Below are 21861 nucleotides of genomic sequence, written 5' to 3'. Positions count from 1 at the left end.
CACTGTATATTTCCAGTCCCGTTAACATGAAATTCAGCATCTGCCTTCCTCCTTCTGAATGTGTGTATAGCATACAGCACTTCTCATTTCCTTTTTTCCTTTTTGCATTGGTGAAGAGTAAACCCAGGGCTCACATACACATGGCAAGTGCCATACCACTGAAGGATACCCTCAGCACACAGTCAGTTCTGATTTCCCCTGATGAAAATTAGCCAATTCCAAATCAATACACAGTTACATTTCTGCAAACCTCTTGTTACAAACCTCCCTTGATACAACTTTTTTTTTCTGTTCCTTTTGCATTCTTTCTCCTTTAAATATGTTTTTCTGGTTTTGTTTGTTTGTTGACAGGGTATCATGAAGCTTCCAGGTAGTTGAAGATGACCTTGAACTTTTGATTTCCCCACCCACTTAAATGCATTCTTTCTGTAAGAAACACCCCAGGATCCCTGATCCAAGAAACCCTAGGCAGAGTTTCAGATATGGAACAATTCACTTGTAACAGTCAAAACACTTAAAAGAATGTCCTCAGTGTGAGAACAAAGCGGTTACCAGGCCAGAAGGACACCGTTTATAGCCAGAGAACCAAACAAGAAGGCTTGCTACTTGCCTCCATCCAGAGATGGACGTACATATTGAAAAGCTCACATTCATACTCATCTTTGTGTATGTCTACAGATAACTCACAAGTGATGGCTTGCAAGTTATAATTGAACTTTAGCAAATAGGCAATAAAATAAAATGCAAAATTCATGACTACTAAAGGAGTCACAGTGACTTTGTTTGCTTTTGAGCTGTTCTCAATCTCTGGGCCAGTGGGTTGGGTATCTCCTGCTGGGTGATATTGACCTCTGTTAGGATCTCTTGGAGACATGTGATTGGCTAAAAATCTACCCCTGACATTTGCAAGGCCCTGAGCATGGCCGTCAGCTATCCCAGATGTCTGGACTGAAGGATTCCCGGAGGCAGGAAAAATCCAGGAAGTGCCTTCGTCTCTTGTCAGCTCCTTGTCCAGTGGCTGTGACAAACAACCTAAGGACATAAAGGTTTGTTCTGATTGTTTATTACATTGTGTGTGGGGGTGGAGGAAGAGAACACAATGGACAACTAGCCAGAGCCATTCCTCTTCTTCCTCTGAACTGTCCTAGCATGGAAAGCAGGTCACCATCCTTGGCAGTGAGCCTCCTTATCTGTTGAGCCGTCTTGCTGGCAAGGACTTGCTTATTTCAGCAGTCTGAGGTATTCATCTCTGTGGTAAGTTGGGGCAGAGAAAGCAGGAAGCAGCCGATGGCATTGCATACAACCAAGAAACAGTGAGAGCTGCACGCTGGTCTTCAGTTGCCTTCCTCCTTTGCAATTGGATCTTAAGAAGGACACCCAGGGACACCGTGGGACGGTGGCACCCACATTTGGTCTTGGTTGTCCCTCTGTAGGTAAATGGAAACTCCTCCCAGACACAGTCAGAGGAATGGCACCTAGGTGGTTTCAAATCTATGCAAGTTGAAGATCAAGGTTAACCGCCATAGTCATCTGAAAGTTTGTATGAAAATAGTGTTGTTGTTTTGTTTGCTTGTTTGTTTAAGTCTCTCCAATAAGCTACACAAACTCTTGGTTTTGTTTTCTTTTCTTTTATGATTTTTTGAGACAGAGTTTCTCTGTGTAGCCCTGACTGTCCTGGAACTTGCTCTGTAGACCAGGCTGGCCTCGGACTCACAGGTAACTCAAACTTTTATTTTTAAAAGATATGCTTATTTTTTATTTATGTTTGTGCGAGTCTGCACAAGTATATATTCACGTGCATAATGGAGCCCTGGGAGGCCAGAAGAGGGTGTTGGATTCCCTGGAACTGGAATTAGAATGGTTGTAAATTGCCATGTGGGTGCTGGGAATTGAACCTCTGTCCCCTTCAAGAGCAGTAAGTGCTCTTAACAGTTGAAGCATCTCTGTAGCCCCCCAAAATTGAAGTTTAAGCATAAATTATTTAATGTGACTGAATATTAAAATCTTAATTGTTTTTATCAAAATAAAAAGTCTGCTCAAGCCTATCGTGTCTTCTCTTTCCTAGGCATTTGGCTTTTAATAGTGAAGTGTAATTACTTCATGGACTCAAAGGCAATATGAACTGCTCTACAGAAAAGAACACCCAGCTCTTGCCAGTCAATCCCACAGTGTATTTTTAGTTAAACACCAGAGCAGTGGGGAAGCAGATGCCTTTTCTCTTGGGAAAGAATCCTTCATTATTCAAGCTTAAACAGACTCTGTTATCATGGGGATCTGACATCCTATCCTGCAGAGTCCAGCAGGGCACAGCCACAGGCCCTCTTACATGGGTAGAGTTGTCGCTTGCTTGTTTGAGTGAACAGATGGTGAAATATGGAGAAACTCCCTAAGGCCAAAATGGGGAGCTCAGCTCAGGAGATGAGTCAGCTTGCGCAAGGGCCAGAGGAGAAGTATGGGCGGAAGGCAGACCCAGAGACTGGGATGGGGACAAAGGGTGCTCCTAGCAGGATGCTAGCAACGGTCTTCACACTTAGCCTCACAGTGAACCACACACATCTGCTTTTCCTCCCTAGGACTGGCAAGCAGACCAAAGCTCTGGGCGGTTAAAGGATGCTCATCAGGTGTGAGGGAGAGCGCTCCTCTGTGTCAGCACGCAAGGATGGATGGCCAAGAGGACGGCGAGTGGCCAACAGGCCCTTACATTTTTCTACAAGTTAGAAAGGAGATCAAAAGAGGGATGTGGACAAAAAGGACACATAAGCCATAAGAAAGGATGCAAAGCTTTTTTTTTTTTCCTAGTTTCAACTCTGTCAAAGTTTTCCCCCCTCCATAATGGACATGAGACTTCAAATCTCTGGGTACTGGAGTACCAAAGAACCATCTTTGCATTGCAAAAGATTCCAGCCTGTGTTCTTCCTTTGAGCAGTGACTGAAGGGGGATATCTTTTTAATCCCACTGACCATCAGGGCAGTAGGAATTAGATACCACTAATCACTGAACACATTTGTTATGTTGACCCACTTCAAAAAAGTATTTTTAAAAGAAATTTGTTCTGTGGAGTGAGGGGTTTTATAACTTAAATGTTTTCTTTTTTTCCTTCTGCTTAACACTGTATCAAATTATCCTACTATAGGGCTGGAGAGATGGCTCAGTGGTTAAGAGCACATGCTGCTCCTCCAGAGGACCTGGGTTCGAGTCCCACCATCCACATAGTGGTTCATGACTGTAACTCCAGTTCCAGGGGCTCCAATGCCCTTTGCCATGGGCACCAGACATGAATGTGGTGCACAAATCTGCATGCAGCCAATGGGTACACAGAAAATATTAAAAATAAAATTTAAATAATAGAGTAATATGCAAATTGTATTGCTATACATAAAATAAGACAAAATATGGCTTTTAGAATCTAAGCCCACTGGTCAAAGATACTTTGTGTCAGAAGCCTGAACAGGCACAGTCAGGACCAGAAATCATCTGGCTTCTAGTTCCCCCAACTCTTGCCTTTATTGACACCTGCCAATCTCAGTGTTTATTTTGAAGTGACACCTGACATGGAAACTTGAGGCCCTGCCAGGTGGTGCCATCCTGTTATCCTAGTTACCTATGAGGCTGAGGCATGAGGGGCAGAAGTTGAAGTCCAGGCTGGGGTACAGACTGAATTGAAAGCCAACCGAGTAACCGAAGGAGACAGCATGTCCTAAGGGAAAAAAGGCTGGGAGTGTAGTGGGTAGAGAACATTTGCCTAGCATGCAGGAGGCCCCTGGTTCAGCTCCTAATACTGTAAAATTAAACAAGGACTGGAGAGATGGTTCGGTGTTTGAGAGCACAAGTACTCTAACTGGAGTTCAATTCCAAGCACCCATCTGATGGCTCACAACTGTCTGTAACTCCAGTTCCAGGGGCTCTAAGATCCTCTTCTGGCTTCCGTGGACACTGCATACCCGTGGTGCACAGACATGCATGCAAGCAGAATACTCAGGCACATGGGGGGTGGGGGGGACCCCCTAGGATCTTTTTAAGAAAGAAAGAAAATCTCCTACATCTCTCTCTATGAATTGAAAACGTACAGAAAGCAAAATAAATAACTTCAGAAACAGAAAACCTGCGAGAAAATAAAGGAAACAATAATTCCTTTTTAGATAGTGCCATCTCCCTTGTAATAAAGGAAAGGAGAGAGTGTCCTTCTCTCAGGACCTTAAAGAAAGAATGAAAAGAACCCCTTCTGTCCAGCAAGCACCCAAGCCTAGGGTTTGGGAAAGCCCACGAGGGTGGGGGCGGAGCAGGAGTCCTGTAAGCCCATTGGGCCTCCCTCTGGCTTATTTGCATGGTCTGAGTGGGGCGGGGCTTCGGGTGATGTCATCCAAGGACTGTCCAAGTTGCTGCCGCTCCCTAGGCTCAGAGCTGCAAACTGGGAGCGGAGCTGAAGCTGAGCTGCAGCGCCACCCTGAGCGCCGAGCACCATGTACGACCCAGAGCGCGGCTGGAGCCTGTCGTTCGCCGGCTGCGGTTTCCTGGGCTTCTACCACGTCGGGGCCACGCTGTGTCTGAGCGAGCGCGCCCCGCACCTCCTCCGCGATGCACGCACCTTCTTCGGTTGCTCGGCCGGTGCACTGCACGTGGTCACCTTCTTATGCAGTCTCCCTCTTGGTGCGTTCACGGCCACCACCCAGGCCCCGTGCGGGGTGGGGCTCTCCACCTAAGGAATAGGTGACACCTTCCGGGGAACCTGTCCAGATAGCTCTCATCCTTCCCGGTGCCGTGGAGCCCGGCGTGGGATTTCCGAGGGTGGGAGGCAGAGGGCACGCTATGCATCGGAGACGCTTGAGCATCTTCTTCCCGCTCCGGTGCCCTGGTTTGAAATGGGTCCTGCACCGGGGTCCTGCCAGCTGGGCCATTCCGGATCAGGAGATAACAAGGTGCAGGTATCAATGCAGGGGGCGGGGTCCTCTGGTCCTGTCATCAGGGCCGCGAAGGGTTTGTCCTGTGTGTCTCTGGCTAAGGTACCGTGGTGAGTGCTGCCAGGGGGACAGAAGGTACCCAGACTTGAACACCTTTGGCGGCAGTTCAGCCCCTCTGGTCGTCTTGAGAGGTGGCTGCTAGGGATGGGGTGCGTGGCTTAGGAAAGTGTTTGGAATCCTCCCTAGAGATTGGAATGGATTCCCAGACAGGCTTAGTTCCACCCTCTTCGGTCTTCACTGACCTGGGCCAAGCCGCCCCTCCCAGATCGATGTCACCGGCAGTGACATTCTGGGCATTTGAATCTTGGCCTAATTAAACATTTGTCCATGCACGCATCCACGCGCAAGAGAAGGTGAGTTTACTTCTCTCACCCCCCCCCCAAACTATTAGAATGCAATGCCCTTCCCAGAGTCACAGTTGAATGCTTTTGAGGTTGTGGGCAGGGCCTGGCTAAGTGCCTCCCCCCCGGGGGGGGGGGAGCTGCTGACACCCAAAGGTCCCCAGGCAACATGATAATGCCCCTTATCAACCCTTATTGATCCGGACCTCTTTAACGCTTTACTCTTTGTTCAGCTGGCCACTGGCAGCCCGGAGTGACTTTGGCAGGCACATGAAAGCCCCTGCTGGTGAGCGGAGCACTGTCATTGGATAGAATCAGTGAGCAGACCCTGAGCTGATGGGACTCAGGGATTAGAAGACAAGCGGTGTCTGGCTGTGTGCCTGCTTGCTGTCTTCCCCAGTGAGGGAGGGAGACAGGAGCAAAGGTCAGAGAGAGTGGCCTCTGGGAAGGCTTGACCAGCCTAATGGCCATTGCACTGGGCTTCAGGACTGACCAAAGGCATTTCTTATTACGGAGGCTTCTGGACCCCTGTATGAGTGGATGATTATTGAGACAAGGTTTAAATGCATTGACCCCAGGAATCTAAAGTATATCCACTTTCATATAGAGCAGTGCTTCTCAAACTGTGGGTGCAACCCCTTGGGGGATCAAACGATGATTTCACAGGGGTCGCCTAAGACCATCAGAAAATATAGATACTTCCATTATAATTTATAACAGCAAAATTGCAGTTATGAAGTAGCAAAGGAAATAATTTTATGGTTTGGGGTCACCACAACATGAGGAACGGTATTAAAAAGTTAGCAGCATTAAGGAAGGTTGAGAACCTCTGGTACAGTGGTGTTAACAGGGACAGCCTATGGGCTTTCTTATCAGGTCACAGAGAGGCCGGAGGTACAGGTTACCTCTGGTGGGGGCTGCTGAGGTACATTGCCCAGGGCTGTGACAGGCACGGGCCCTTGGGGCACCTGAGTTGGCTAGACTTGGCAGAGGAGGTGGTAGGATCTGCCAGTCATGTGGTGTAAGTTCACTCTCAAGCCAGGCTCAGCAAGCGGGTAGGGTTTGCTGGGAGTCAGGGTTAGAGTTGGATCAGATAATGCTGGGATATGTCTGTCTTTGTGGAGTTCAGGATTTGTGCTGCTTGGGGCTAGAAGAGGTGGTCGTGGTACCAGGATAGAGTGGATTGGCCCAAGAGCGCTGGGCTGGAGAGTGAGGGCAGATGAAACACAAATATGCCATGCACCTGCTGTGCGGTCTGGGAATTCTGGGCTTAGAGGCTCCCGTGGAGCCTAGCCACTTAAGCAGCCTTTTCTGAGGTGAGCATTTTATAGATGTTATTTTACTCAATCCTTTCTCTCTCTGAAAGCAAGTAAATTTTACTTTTGTTGAAAAAGGCAGTCTAGCGGCTGGAGAGACGGCTCAGTGGTTAAGATGGCTTACTGCTCTTGCAAAGGACTCAGGTTCAGTCCCCAGCATACACTTGGCAATTTATAGGCACCTGTATGTAACTCTAGGCCCTGAGAATGTGACACTCTCTTCTGGCCTCTATGGACTCCTGCACACATGTACACATAAGCTCATGCACACACATGCATATAAATAAATTAATCTTTAATTTTTTTTTCGAGGCAGGGTTTCTCTGTAGCTTTGGAGCCTGTCCTGGAACTAGCTCTTGTAGACCAGGCTGGCCTGGAACTCACAGAGATCCGCCTGCCTCTGCCTCCCGAGTGCTGGGATTAAAGGCGTGCGCCACCATCGCCTGGCCAATTTTTAAATATTTTAAAAAGCCATCTGAGGGATAGACGGGTGGCAGACCGCTTTCCTCAGTAAGGGGTGGAGTTGAGGATAACATTTAGGTCCAGGCCTGCGTTGTTTCTTCTGTACCCACTAACGTTTAGTCCATTTGTACCAAGGTTGGGGTGTTGATGTGTTGGTGACTTGTGACTTTATGGACACACCGGACTCACATACATGGGCCACTGGAAGGCCTAGCTCAGCGCCATCCATAGAATACACACCACACGCCATTCGGGCCATTGTATATTTCTTAGTTGCTCCAACTAAGTGTGTTTTTTGGTATCTTAATTGGGACCAGCCACAGTCTGGGAGTTCTGTGTGGTTTCTGGTCTCCAATGTGACATTCTCTTCTGTGTGTTTGTCTTTTGTCCCCAGATCACATCATAGAGACCCTCATGGACCTTGTGCGGAAAGCCAGGAGCCGCAGCATCGGCTCCCTCCATCCCTCCTTTAACATTAACAAGTGCATCCGAGATGGGCTCCTGGAGAGCCTCCCGGACAACGTCCACCAGATCATTTCCGGCAGGGCTTGCATCTCGCTCACCAGGGTGTCGGATGGGGAGAATGTTCTTGTGTCTGATTTCCATTCCAAAGATGAAGTTGTGGATGTAAGTATAAGTCCTTTGCCTCTCAGGGTGTGGTCAAATGAAAAAGCAGTACAGGACTGTCGTCTCACTGGACTGGGGCCATACGAACGCTGTTCATCCGGTGAATTGGATAGAGCACCTGGAAGCCCTACTATGTCAGGCCTTTAATTCTCTTAATTTTTTCCAGAGCTGGGGATGGAAGATAGGTGTAGGCAGATTTTTCTGTCCCTCCAGACAGCTCCTAAATAACAAAACAGACTTTTTATTAATTACAAAAGCTTGGCCTTTGCTTAGGCTTGCTTCTACCTAGCTCTTATGACTTAAATGAACCCATTTCTATTCATTTATGTGTTGTTGCATGACTCATGGCTTGGTACTCTTCTCCTGCATGTTCTGCTTTCTCTGCATCTGGCTGGTGACTCTCTGCATCTTTGCCCTTCTTCTGAGCATCCTATCTGCCCCTAAGATCTTGCCTAGCTATTGGCTGTTCAGCTTTTTATTAAACCAATCCAAGTGACAAATCTTCACAGTGTACCAAAAAGATTATTCCACCAGATAAGGCCTTGGGCAGATCGGACAAGTGTTCTACTGTGCAACTTTGCCCTTTAAAAAGTTTCTCTTCCTCCTTCAAGACTCAGAGAGTGTGCCCCGCTCCCCAGCCTATAAATGTTATGCAGTGAAGCTGGGTTTTTTTGAGTGAAGCTTCTCCAGGGTGGGACCATTCTTATTTGCCTCTAATCTCAAGATCAAGCATAGAGAAGATAATTTACCATATCAAATGCCATGTTCGGCCATACACACACACAAATACAAATATATATACACACACACATATATAGACTTTTATAGTTCTTGAATGAATAACTGCATTTGACTGAATGTAAGTCCCTATGAGGCTGCACATGTGGCCAGCAACCCTTCATGTTTCTAGTTCTCCTCTTGAGTTTCTAGTCGCTTCTAAATTGCCAACTCTTATCTATTCTGGGTGGACAGTATGCTGTCCATCACAATGTTTCTCAAAGTTTGGTGTGCCAAACCACTGGGTCCATATGTCTTCTGTCTGCAGAAGAACCCTGAGAGAGGGCCGGGGTCTGTGCTTCCTGCAGCCCCTAGGCAAGATGCATGGTTATGGTGCCTTCTGCCACTGAGTCAACAGTGTGGTCAGCCTGGGGTCAAGGACAGAAGATTGAAGTGTGCAGGCAAATGGTTATAAGGAGCCGGTATTGCTAAGATCCAAGGGCCACAAATACTAGTGTGAGTGGCATTCGTTCACCCCGGTGTTAAAAAGCCTGTTGTGTGCAGCGAGCCTCTCACTTGTGCAGTCACTGGGGGGTATAGAAGGGCGAGGGAGGTGCTGGTCCTGTGACTGCCATGCCCCTTTGTCCTCACAGGCCCTGCTGTGCTCCTGCTTCATCCCTTTCTTCTCTGGTCTAATCCCCCCTTCCTTCCGAGGAGAGGTAAGTGTATATGTGGGGGGGAGGGCGGGGTAGGAGTGGAGGGTGCAGCTGAGTGTTCAAGGCCTCCTTTGCAGTGACCTGGGCTCGAGCACCCATGACTCTAACCGCAGAGCTGGGATCTTTAGCCTGGAGGACAGAATCCATCCCTGGTGTTCCTATAGGATTGATCCAGACTCACACCCCAGGCAGGAGTGTCTTTCACTTCCCTGTCTGCTGTCTGTTGGATACACTGGCCTGGCTCCCTTAATCTGCTCTTGAGCACCCTGGGGATCCTCTTGGTGGCCTAATTAAAGTGTAAGATGCTTAGGAATTAAATTACTCTTGAAGGTAGTTGGTTTGCAGGGGGAATATGGGATGGCTCTGCATTTCATCTTGTTAATCTTTTAGACAGGGTATAAGTGTGAATTTTGGCTAGAATCCTCCTAAGTACTGGGACTGAGAGGTAGGTGCCACCACACCCAAGAGAGGAAAAAAAATCTACTTTTTTTTGGTATATGTACTTTGTGGGCATAGCCCAGGACTGGGTTACTAGGGACCTTAGCCATTAAGCACATCTTGGATCCTGATATTGGTCCCCAGTCATCTTGTGACATAGTGTAGGCATATGATCTTCCCAGAACTACGTGGAAGGGACCCAGGAGCATCTTGGTGATGTCCCGTGACTTTCTAGAATACTTCTCCTCAGGAAGGAGGGTCAGGAGTTCAAGGCCAGCTGTAGCTACCTAAGACTCTGTCAGGAGCACAGTGACTTGCATAGGTAATCCCAGCAATCGGGAGACCGAGGCTGGAGGAACATGCGTTCAAGGCTCATCCCCTCTCCCTGAAAGGAAAGTGTTACAGGAAAACAGGCTTGATTAAATGCCTTTGTTCTAGATCTCCTAAGCAGCAAAGGGAGTCTGGCTTTGAACTTGTGGCCATGTGTCTCCTGTGAGGCAGGGTTCATATTGCACTCTATCCCCAAGACATAGAGCACCCCTAGTTTATATAGCCCCTTTATACACGTGATAGCAACTCACCTATGGGTATCCACCTGGCCTTGGGATTTGTTTTTGCACAGCGGGCATCCTATGCAACAGTACACAGCGACCTTGAAAGCCAATACGAAGCCACTGAAAAAGGGGTTCCTAGGCCACCATCTCGGCAGCAGTGTCTCAGAAAACAGCATTATCTCTTCCCTCTTCCTTACAGCGGTACGTGGACGGAGGAGTGAGTGACAATGTCCCCCTGTTGGATGCCAAAACCACCATCACGGTGTCCCCTTTCTATGGCGAGCATGACATCTGCCCCAAAGTCAAGTCCACCAACTTCTTCCAGGTGAATGTCACCAACCTCAGTCTCCGCCTCTGTGCTAGGAACCTCCACCTGCTGACCAGAGCCCTCTTCCCACCTGATCTCAAGGTGAGTGGGGTGCTAGAGTACTGCTCTCTGTTTCCCAGATAGCTGGGGACCCCTGTTAGTCCCTCCATGAGCAAACAGGACTAGACTGTGCCATGACGGTGACTCAGAAAGGTTGCTGTCCTAGAGCTGGTTGGTCATCCCTCTGATGACAGTCTCCACTGGGGATCACATGGACTGACCCAGAGTTCAGACTCCACCTCCAGGAACTGGGGTCTAAAAAGTCAGGGGTGGGGGATGGTGTCTACATTTTTTTTTCTATTATTGTGATTTTAAAAATCCTGACAAGAGCTGGTTTTCTGAAACAATTTATTCAGGGAAGTCATGCGGCAGCATTTTAAAGCAGTTGCTCACATCAAGTCCACAAACAGAAAGCAAAGTTGTTGCTAGGAACTGCTTGTTCATCCCGGCTGCCCAGAACCAGAATAATCACAAAGAAACTATATTAATTAAATCACTGGTTGGCCCATTATCTCTAGCTTCTTTTTGGTTTTTCGAAACAGGGTTTCTCTGTGGCTTTGGAGCCTGTCCTGGAACTAGCTCTTGTAGATCAGGCTGGCCTGGAACTCACAGAGATGTGCCTGCCTCTGCCTCCTGAGTGCTGGGATTAAAAGCATGCACCACCACCACCCAGCAGCTCTAGCTTCTTATTGGCTAACTCTTATATTAATTTAACCCATTTCTAGTGATGAATGTGTGCTGCCACCCAACTTCCTTTCCACTTATAAAATCTAGGATCCCAGCCTAGGGAGTGGTGCCACCCACAGTGGGCGTGCCTTTCTACCTCAATTAACACAGTCACTATAAACCTTCCAGAGGTCTTGAGTTCAATTCCCAGCAACCACATGGTGCCTCACAATCATCTATAATGATATCTTCTGGCCTGCAGGGACACATGCAGGCAGAACACTGTATACAAAATAAATAAATAAATCTTTAAAGAAAAAACCCACAGACATACTCAGAAGCCCATCTCCTGGGTGACTCTTAATTCTGTCAAGTTGACAATTGGCACTACCCACAGTAGGGTAGGTGGGGTCGTACATACCTGTATCCCATCACCCAAGAGACTGGGGCAGGAGAATGGAGACCTTGAGATCAGTCTGGGATACCTAAGAAGACCCTTCCTTTAAAAAAAAGAAGAGGGCTGGAGAGAATGGCCTAGAGGTGAAGAACATACTCCTGTGGTTCTCGTGTAGGACCTAAAATTGACTCCTGACACTCACAACTGCCTGCAACTCTAGCACCAGGGAACCCAATGCATCTGGCTTCTGTGAGCATCTCTATACACATGAACATACCTACATACATAATTAAAAACTAAAAATGAATCTTAAAAACAGACTCACAAGCAAGGCATGGTGATGAGCCCCTTTAATCCCAAGCTCTCAGAAGGCAGAAGCAGGTGAATCTCTGTGAGTTTAAGCCCTGCTTGGCCTAAATGTGGAATTCCAAAACCTCTAGAGCTACAGAGAGAGACCCTGCCTCAAAAACAAAAACAAAACTAAACAAAAAAACAAAACAAAAACATGGGACCTCAAGATGACTCAGTGTATAAAGGTGATTGCTGCCAAGCATAAAGACTGAATTCATTCTTGGGAACCCATCTGGCAAGAGAAAAAACCAACTCCTATAAATTGTCCCCTGACCTCCCTCCATGGACACACAAACACACACAGACTGAATTTTAAAATGAAGCAGGAGCACTGACCCAGACATTTGGGTTTTCTTTTTTTGTGATGCTGAGGATGGAAGCAAGGCAAGGATCATTGCACTGAGCCACGTCCCCCAACCCTCACTGTTGGATTATGGATGAGGGCTCACAGCTGAGCCATGCCTCACTGGTGGGTTCTGGGCAAGAGCTACACTGCTGAGTCACACCCCCAATCCGGAACTTGTTTTCATTTTGGTTCCTAACGTGATTCTGATTTTCGCCCTGGTAAGGAGCCACCACACTCAGAACCCCCTTTTCTGACTGGTTTTGAGTGCAGCGACCATGTAGCCGCAGGTCTCCAGAGAGAACCAGGCTGCATGTACCCACGTGGCTCACCAGGCATGATTCTCGGCCATGACTGTCCAGGGACACTTAGGGCAGTGCCATGTTGGCTAGAGTGATGGCTTAGCCCCAGCCCCAACCTGCCTGAAACACAGCTCCTGCTGGCAGAGTCTCTCTATGGAGAGGACATTGGCACTGAGACCTAGGGAAGCGAAGAGTCAGAAGGACCCTCTCATAGGCCCTCCAAGCTTTGGATGTCTTTGGTCCTCAGAGGACATGGCAGTCATGGTCCCTGTGGTTCACCTGCCTGATTTGCTCACAGGTGACGGGAGAGCTGTGCTTTCAAGGCTACCTGGATGCCTTCCGGTTCCTGGCTGAGAACGGTAGGTCCTGGCTGGGGTGACTGCAGAGTCCCTCAGTTCTGTCACCCATCCTCGTGGCCTTTCCCAGCATCTTGCTCTGCCTACCTCTCTCTCAGCTCTGTGGGAAAGGATGCAGACTGGAGGGGAGAGACCAGCAGATCGGAGGCAAACATCCTGAGGCAGAGCTGGGATTTGAACCTGGGCAGCCTGACCCCAGCATAGGGCCCCTCCTCTGCAGGCAGCTTGTTGTTATTTTTTTTTTCCTTTGTGCTCTTTTATGAGTCTTTAGCATAATGGGCTCGGTTTGACATGGTTTGGGAGCAGTTTCCAGATGAGGCCATCAGTTTCTGGTCCCCAGGCCATTATGGGTTCTGCCCACGGGATGAGTCTTCTTCTTAGCAGGCACCTGTACTTGAGTCATCCAAGCTCACCTGGGTGACCATGGATATGTAGTCACTCAGTGGAATGACATTTTGACATCAAAACTATCTTAGTTTACACAGGCATGTCCCATGGTCACACAGTAAGGAAAGCTGGTCTTTCTTTAAAAGAAAGAACATGTACCCTGTCATAAACTGGGCCAGTAACATAGACCTGTCATCTCAGCTACTCAGGAGGTTAAAACAGGAGGATTACAGTTCAAGACCTACCCTGTTTGCCGAAGAAGTTCAAGGCCAGCCTGGGCCACTTAGTGAGACCCTGTCTCAAGAAATATAAAAAGGAATTTGTATTTATTTATTTATTGGTTTTTCGAGACAGGGTTTCTCAGTAACTATGGAGTCAGCCCTGGAACTCTTTGTAGACCAGGCTGGCCTTGAACTCACAGAGATTTGCCTGCCTCTGCCTCCCAAGTGCTGGGATTAAAGTCGTGTACCACCACCGCTCGGCAAGAAAATTTTTTTAAGAAAGAAAGAAAAAGGCTGGGGCCGGGACTCAGTGCCAGAGTTGCTTGCCTAGCAGATAGAAGTTACTGGGTTCAGTCCCTAAGCCCATCAGGAAAAGAAAGGAAGAGAAGGGAGGGGAGAAGAAAAAAGAGAGAGAGAGAGTTGGTAGAACATTTGCCTAGTGTGTGTGGGTTTGAAGCACATTTGTGGAGACAGAGGAGATGGCACTTTTGTAGTACAGATTGTGCCCTTTCACTCAGAAGGCCACAGGACCGTGACCAGGAGCCTCCCAGTGGGAAGAGCTAGGCTTTAGGCTGACTCCTGAGGAATCATCAGGGACTGAACAAGGATGTTCTGGAGAATGTGGGCCCTGGAGGAACGGGAAAGCTGGGGAGTAGGGGTCGAGGTCTGTGGGTCCCAGAGATGGCGAGTGAAGGCCCATGTGGCTGGAGAGGCACAGGGTGGGGACTGGAAGATGGACAAAGAGGACACAGGAAGAGTGACATGTGGACTTGGGAGCAACTGGTACCCATAGCAACAAGGAGCCACTGAGGACTACTAAAGCAAGAGTGGGGCAAGTCAGAGGAGAGCGGCAGTATAGTGAGAGAACCCAACACGTAGTACTTCACGCAGATACACGTACACACAGACATGCACACTCCCAAGGGGTTGGTTACTTTGTTCAAAATGCTACTTCATCTTGGGATCGGAAGACGATGATCTGGGGAAAAAAAAAAAGCCCTCAAGGTGTTGCTTCTCAGTAAGGCTGTTGACAAAGACTTACAGTCCCAGGGCTTAGGAGGCTATGACAGGAGTTCAATGTCAAGACCAGCCTGGGCTTGCTATAGAAATTTGCATTGGCATGGATTTTGCTTTATTAATACAAATTTAAGGTCAATTTTGTTATACTGTGTATATGTATTTCTGCTCTTGATTAAGGTAGTATGTTTGTCCAGCTAATTTAAAAATGTAATATATAGTTAAGAAATATAGGTTAATAGATAATCATCTATAATAGTCAAGCTTGTAGTCATGTTAGTTAGATTTTTTAGATGTACAGAGATGTAATTCAGATCGATAGGCTTTCTTCAAACCTTTCAAAGACTACAGAATATGGCATTTAAAATGTTTAAGAACTTAGGACTTTTGATGACAATGAGATACATCTGCTCCTGACAGCGCCAATTACTTTAAGAGGAAGATGGGCATCGAAGAGGCTCCTTATGGAGTTTGTTAGATGAACTGGACATGTAGGACCCACAGAGAAATGACTGCTGAACTTGCCTAAAGGTGAGATGATCCTTCGGGGTTCCTGCTTCATGAAAGTATCTGCTAGGCATTCTGCAGGACACAGAAGAAAGTAACTGACAAAGTGCCAATATAGGTGGCACTGTCCTTGAAATTTCCTGCTTCATGTAAAAGTCTGCCGGACACTATGGGCCTGTACTTTGGGTGACTGTCCAGGCAGCGAGATGTCTCTGTCAATTCTAGAGTTTTGGAAGTTGCTTACAATACACTTCCTGTTTACTTAGGTAGTATTATATCCTTCCGGAGTCTTTGATGGAATTGAAGAACTTATAGTTATAATTATAGTTTTCCTTAGTTATGATAAAAGATAAAGTAGATATAAATATTGTAACTGTAATTATTGTTTGATATATAGTGAGACCTTGACTCAAAGGAATGAGTCAAAAAGCCTGAGAGAGGGAGAAAGACAGACCAGGATTAGATATGGATCTGCCTGCCTCTCAGTACTTGGAAGCCGTGTGGTGGAAGGGTGTCATCTTGAACACCAAACCGGCTCTGCCAAGTAGTGGCTGTGTGACTTTGGATGAGTCTCTGTGCTTGTGATTCCTCAGGCGACTGGAATTGATGATTCTCATGGCTGTTGAATGGCCACTGTGCTGTCATTCAGGGCCTGGAATGTAAAGTGCTCAGCCTGTGGGAGAAGAGTTATTTCTTCACTGTAGTCTTTGGCTCTGAAGCAGAAAGAATCCCACATAGCTAGAGCATGAGCGAGCATGCGAGGCAGGGACTCCACTCCCATCTGCCAGGCTGCACGCATGGCACTTCTAGCTCTGATGTGTCCACCTTGATCCACACCTTGTGTTGGGTGGTAGCAGGCATGACGTTGCTGTGTTGGCTCACCTCCCCTGCCATCTGGGGCTGAGTGTGGCTGGGCGGATGATGACTGTCTCCCATCTCTGCCCTCCTGCCAATCTCCATGTTCCTTGCAGGCATCTGTAATGGGCCACAGCCCAGCCTGAGTCTGTCCTCAGAGGAGCCGGAGCCGGAAGCCACGCCTCTCTGCCTGGAAAACAGCAACCTTGTGGGGGAGCAGCTGCCAGTCAGCCTGTGCCTTACAGCTGTGCCCTGGGATGACCGCATCAAGGAGACCCTGTCCCCCAAGCTCAGCACAGGTATTGCTGTACTGGGGCAGGGTGAGACCAGGGCGTGCCAGGTTGCATAAGCACCTGGGCTGCTTGCTGTGTGTGACGGGAAAAGGTGACATTTCTCCAGCATGTCCCTATTGCACAAACTGGCCATTGCCACCTATCCCTGTACCTAGAATTCATGACCAGGAGGAACGCTGATCCGGTTGAGCCCAGGTTACTCACATGGGCTCCAGACCGGCAGCCAGGCCCAGGCCCACCCTGCCAGGCTGCCTCCTTCCTCGTTCCAGCTCTGATCAGGGCCATGGATATGAGGGAGGACCTGGGGTCCAGCCTGTCTCCCAACTCTTCATTCAGAATGCCTTTGGGGTCCCTGCTGTCCATTTGTCTACTTGTCTCTCCTTAGCTCCCTTTTTAGCTTAGCTCAACCACCATTTTTTTTTTTGGCCACCATGTGATCTCTTTTATGTCATTGTCATTGGCTGCTGAGTAGACAATGACATGTTCTAAATGTTTGTGTCCCTCAAAATTCCTATGCTGACAGCCTAATGTGGTATTGTCCTTAGGAGGTGAAGCCAGGTGACTCAGGAGTTCAGGGCAAGCCTCGGCTACATAGTGAGCTCTGAGTCAGCCTGGGCTACATGAGACCTTAGCTCAAGAACAAAATTGACTCTCATCCTGAAATCCAAGCTCCCAAGGGAATGGTATTGGCAGGCAGGCACTGGGACCACATGAGATTGGTGGTGGAAAGAGGCCCAGTAAATACCCTCCAGTCCTTTGGCCGCAGTGGTCTATCTATGACCTGGCTCTCACTGCACACCAGTGTCTGCTGGAGCTAACACTTGGTCTTCCAGTATCCAAATCTGTGAGGAGTCAGCGCTTGTTGTTTCTAGGAGTTGCAGGGTAACTGTAGCATGTGACCATGGTCTGATCTGCCAAGTCACACAGCCTAGTCCTCAGACAGCTTCCAACCAGGCCCAGGAGAGACTCGGACATGAACTGAACCCAGTGTCTGCCCTCCAGGCAGTAGCTGTTCAATGGGGAGGTGTCGGGAGGTCATCAGGGGATAAAGGGTGAGGAGGCAGCTGAGGGGTGGAGTGTGGCCAAGGGTGGCTGGAAGCTATGTGTGCCCTCATCTGGAAATATGAGAGAGTCTTAGGCATAAATATGGGCCAGCAGAAGGGAGGGGGGAGGGAGAGATGGGCCTCTTCCCTTTGTTCTTTTCTCTCTGAGACCATCTCACTGTGGAGCCCACACTGGCCTAAAACTTGAAATCCTCCTGCTTCAGCTTCCCAAGTGCTGGGATTAGAAGCCTGAACCACCAGACTTGGCTAGAATTTGACCTTTGCATCCATCACCTTTGCTGTGAGAGGAACGGCTCACAAACCTCAGTGTGTCCCATCGGAGCCCCTGCCAGTCCTTAGGCTCCAGGCTGGTCTGACCCCTACAGACAGAGGGGCTTGGATGCTGGTATTCTCGCGAGCCCTACAGATAGGAGGTTCCACATTGCCCTTTTCAGCTCTGAGCGAAGCGATTAAGGACAGGGACAGCTATCTGAGCAAAGCCTGCAACCTCCTGCCCATCAGGATCCTGTCGTACCTCATGCTGCCCTGCACTCTGCCCGTGGAGTTGGCCATCGCTGTGGTCCACAGGTAAGCATCGAGGCATGGTGTGGCAGTTCAGGGAGCTGACGGCGGCTTTGGCCGAGGCTGGCTGTATGGGTTACAAGATGGAGCCCCTGGGAGAGGCCCTCTTACCTCCAGCCATGGGTGTCTGCTGCATGGTGTAAGTTCTGAAGCCATCTGGCGGGTCCTGGAGCTGGCAATGGCCTTAACTAGTCCCAAGTTCAGCCACTTATGATCCCCTGGGGAAACTGAGGTAGGGAGAGGTAGAGGCCACAACACTACAGCCACTGAGCTGGTGAGTACGAAGGCCAGGTCTAGAAACAGATCCCGCTGTCCTTGGGCCTGTCTATAGAATCACACGCAAACAGTATTGAGCTGAAAGCCCCACTCCCTCTGGTCATGGCTGGATGGTGTGAGTCAGTCAGCTGTTAGGAGACAGAAATGAGGTGGTCCTGGAACTTGTGAAGGGGGCTCCCATTCAAACAGCACAGCGAAGAGGCAGCTTGGCTCATTCATCAGACTGTTCTGGTTTAATACCTGGCTGCACCCCCTTTTCACAGCTGTGTCGCCCTGGACTAGTGAATGTATCCCTCAGCTTACCTCTGAAACAGGGAGAGATGAAACCATCTGGGGCAGAGGGTGATCAGGAGGCCCAGTGAGGTTGTGTGTGTGGCGTGTGCTCACATCCCTTACCTAAGAGTTTGACATGCCTTATCCATCGAGGGTTTGGATTTTCTGTTGTTGCTTTAGAATTCTGGGTATTTCCCGATAGAACATCCCCATTGTCTCCGTGTGTGGGTGCACCCCTCGTGGTCCTGAGTTCCTTGCTCGTGCTCTCTCTCCATCTGCTCCTGATTTGGAACTTGAGATTTCAGTCCGGTGCTCCAATGTGGGTCTCTGTCTCTGTCTCCTTTCATCGCCTGATGAAGGTTAATATTCAGGAGGATGCCTATATGGTTTTCTTTGGGTTCACCTTCTTATTTAGCTTCTTTAGGATCTCGAATTATAGGCTCAATGTCCTTTATTTATGGCTAGAAACCAAATATGAGTGAGAACATCCCATATTCCTCTTTTTGGGTCTGGCTTACCTCACACAGGATAGTGTTTTCTATTTCCGTCCATGTCTATGCAAAATTCAAGAAGTCATTGTTTTTTACTGCTGAATAGTACTCTAATATGTATATATTCCATACTTTCTTCATCCATTCTTCCATTGAAGGGCATCTAGGTTGTTTCCAGGTTCTGGCTATTACAAACAATGCTGCTATGAACATAGTTGATCATATACTTTTGTTGTATGATAGGGCATCTCTTGAGTATATTCCCAAGAGTGGTATTGCTGGGTCCAGGGGTAGGTTGATCCCGAATTTCCTGGGTCTGAAAAAGCATGGGATAAAACCGGACTCGCTGAACATAGTGGACAATGAGGACTACTGAGAACTCAAGAACAATGGCAATGGGTTTTTGATCCTACTGCATGTATTGGCTTTGTGGGAGCCTAGGCAGTTTGGATGCTCACCTTACTAGACCTGGATGGAGGTGGGTGGTCCTTGGATTTCCCATAGGGCAGGGAACCCTGATTGCTCTTTGGGCTGACAAGGGAGGGGGACTTGACTGGGGGGAGAGGGAGGGAAATGGGAGGCGGTGGCGGGGAGGAGGCAGAAATCTTTAATAAATAATAAATAAAACAAAAAAGAATTCTGGGTATTTGCATAGGCTTATAGTTAAGCAAGTTCAAACAGGTTAAAAAAAATCAGAAATGTTTTGAGCATCATGCCAATGCTAGAATGTTTCGGACTTTTATACTGGACATGATGGTACAACCTGTGGTCCAGTCCTCTGAATGGAGGCTGAGGAAGGAAGATCAGTAGTTCAAAACCACCCTGGGCCAGAGTTAGTCAAGGCTAGCTTGGCATACATGTGGAGACCTTGTCCCCAAAACTGAGTGTTACTGGGCATGTAGCTCAGTGGTGGTGTGGATAGTTAGCATGGTTCAATTCCCCAGTCCCAATCCCATGAGGCAGGAGGAGGGAGGGAAGGAGAGGGAGGAGAAAGGAAGGAAGAGGAGGGGGGACAGACGTGTTATCTTGGAGGTTCTGGCTGTGCCATTTGCCTTGGCCCTCTCCTAGTGTCCTCGTCCTACCTCATCTGGACTGGTGCCTTGGCTTGTAGACCAGGCTGGCCTTGAACTCAGAGCCCCTCCTTCCTCTGCCCTCCGAGTGCTGGGATTAAAGGTGTGTGCCACCCCAGCTGGACCTTGTCTCTTTTTCTCCCTTGCTTTGCTGGAGCAGAGCCTTACCGAATCCCTAAGGAGAGTGTTCTGCTGGCCTCCCGGAACCTCGCCTGTTTTCTGCGTTTGACTGCTGGGCAGCTGCTCACAGAGAGACCTGCAGGCACAGAGTCTGTCCTCTGAGAAATCCCAGGCTTTCCGGGGATTGCTTAGGAGTCCACTTCCACCTAGTTCTCCTCTCTGTGGCTGAGTGGCTTTTGGTCTTTCTGCCCCTCCATGGCTAGTCTTTCACTTCACAGACTGTCACTTCCTCAGCCAAAGCCCGTCTCTTCTGTGGTTTGGAGACTGGACCATCTGTAATTACGTCTGTAATGCCTTTTTCACGACCATTTCTCCCCTTTCCCTGCAGCTCTAGTCAGACCTTTGCCTCTGGCTGGATTCTGGCCTTGAGAACCTTGTCTTTTTTTACATTTTTCAAATTTTTGACTTTTTGCCTCCCAGCTAAAGTCTTCTCAAATATACCTTCCAGTCCTGTTCTCCGGGTTATTTTTTGTTTGGTTTGGTTTTTTGAAACAGGGTTTCTCTGTGTAGCCCCGACTGTCCTGGAACTTACTCTGTAGACTAGGCTGGCCTTGAACTCAGAGATCTGCCTGTGTCTGCCTCCTGAGTGCTGGGATTAAAGATGTGCACCACCACTGTTCTGCATCCTCCCTGGATTAACATTAGCAGCATAAATGAACGTCTAAACTCTGGCTGGTCCTTTCTTCCTGTTCTATTATGTGAGCATTCTTGGTGTGTGTGTGTGTTGGGGAAAGGGTGTGGAGGGGTATGTCTGTGTCTGTAAGTGCAAGTGTATGTGGGGGTGGGGTGTCTGTATGTTGGGGGGTATTTTTACATTTTTTATTGCCTTATGCGTTGATTTTGTGTGTGTGCGTGCACGTGTGCATCTGTGTGAGCACCCATGACGGCCGTAGCCTGTGTGTGGCGGTCAGACGACAACCTTTTGGAGTTGGTTCTCTCCTTCCATTTTGTGGGTCCTGGAAATCAAACTCCAGTCGTCAGACCGGGCCAAAAACATCTTCACCCTGTGAACCATCTCTCTGCCCCATGTGTCCACACTTCTGAGCCAGAATTTTAAATCCATAGCCCAAGCTGATCTGGAACTTACGGTGTAGACCAGACTGACCTTAAACTCAAGTCAAACCTCCTGCCTCAGCCTCTCATGTGCATGCAGGGTGTCAGGCATGATTCACCGCCTCCCACCCATATTCTTGGTCACTAGCATAGCTTCCAGGCCGTGGCTAGTGCTGATCCAGCTCACTGCTGCAGGAGACAGGTTCTCCCTGGACTACCCTGCTGCCCTTCCTGGATGCTTGCATAAGCCATCAAGTTTCACGGTTCTACCGGTGCTCTTCAATGTCTGGCTTCCCCCCGTCTGGCTGAGGTTGTTATTCTTTTTTAAAAAATGCTGCAAGATCCCCGCGGCAGTAGGCAGCAGAAATGCTATAGGTCCCAAATGGTGGTAGCAGGCCATGTGGTGGCAGGCAGCCGGCTCTGGGAGCAGCCAGTCCTAGGCAGAAATGGCTGCGGGTCCCAGAGTGGTGGTGGAGGGCCATGTGGCGGCAGACAGCAGGCCCTGGGAGCAGCCAGTCCCAGGCAGAGATGGCTGCTGGTCCCTGAGCAATGGCTGGTCCCAGGCAGGGAGACACATGGCAGGCGGGCAGAAGACAGAAACATGGGTAGACATGACATGCAGGGTGAATGTTTATTTAGGGGGTTATGGAGGAGGAAGGGTGAAGGGGGGGACAGAGAGAGAGGGAGAGAGGGAGAGAGAG

At 48.7% G+C, this 21861-nt stretch overlaps 1 protein-coding gene and 1 long non-coding RNA gene across 2 annotated transcripts in view; both read left to right on the top strand.

Annotated features, from left to right (window-relative positions):
* The first annotated feature begins 958 nt into the window (after positions 1-958).
* Positions 959-3180, top strand: LOC126493888 (uncharacterized). Its single transcript, XR_007589896.1, has 3 exons — positions 959-1046; positions 1649-1716; positions 2574-3180. It is a non-coding gene; the product is annotated as an uncharacterized lncRNA (long non-coding RNA).
* Positions 3181-4383: 1203 nt separating this feature from the next.
* Positions 4384-21861, top strand: part of Pnpla3 (patatin like phospholipase domain containing 3) — a 22007-nt gene continuing 4529 nt past the window's right edge. Inside the window, exons 1-7 of the mRNA XM_050130362.1 lie at positions 4384-4648; positions 7473-7705; positions 9076-9141; positions 10330-10539; positions 12855-12915; positions 16016-16198; positions 17691-17823. Coding sequence (XP_049986319.1) covers positions 4462-4648; positions 7473-7705; positions 9076-9141; positions 10330-10539; positions 12855-12915; positions 16016-16198; positions 17691-17823 — 1073 coding nt within the window. The 5' untranslated portion in view covers positions 4384-4461. The remainder of the gene's footprint in view (positions 4649-7472; positions 7706-9075; positions 9142-10329; positions 10540-12854; positions 12916-16015; positions 16199-17690; positions 17824-21861) is intronic.

Source organism: Alexandromys fortis, unplaced genomic scaffold (assembly GCF_014885135.2).
Source record: "Alexandromys fortis isolate MF-2015 unplaced genomic scaffold, M_Fortis_MF-2015_v1.1 scaffold_28, whole genome shotgun sequence".
NCBI classification, from domain to species: domain Eukaryota; kingdom Metazoa; phylum Chordata; class Mammalia; order Rodentia; family Cricetidae; genus Alexandromys; species Alexandromys fortis.
This window is presented reverse-complemented; position numbering and strand designations above follow the sequence as displayed.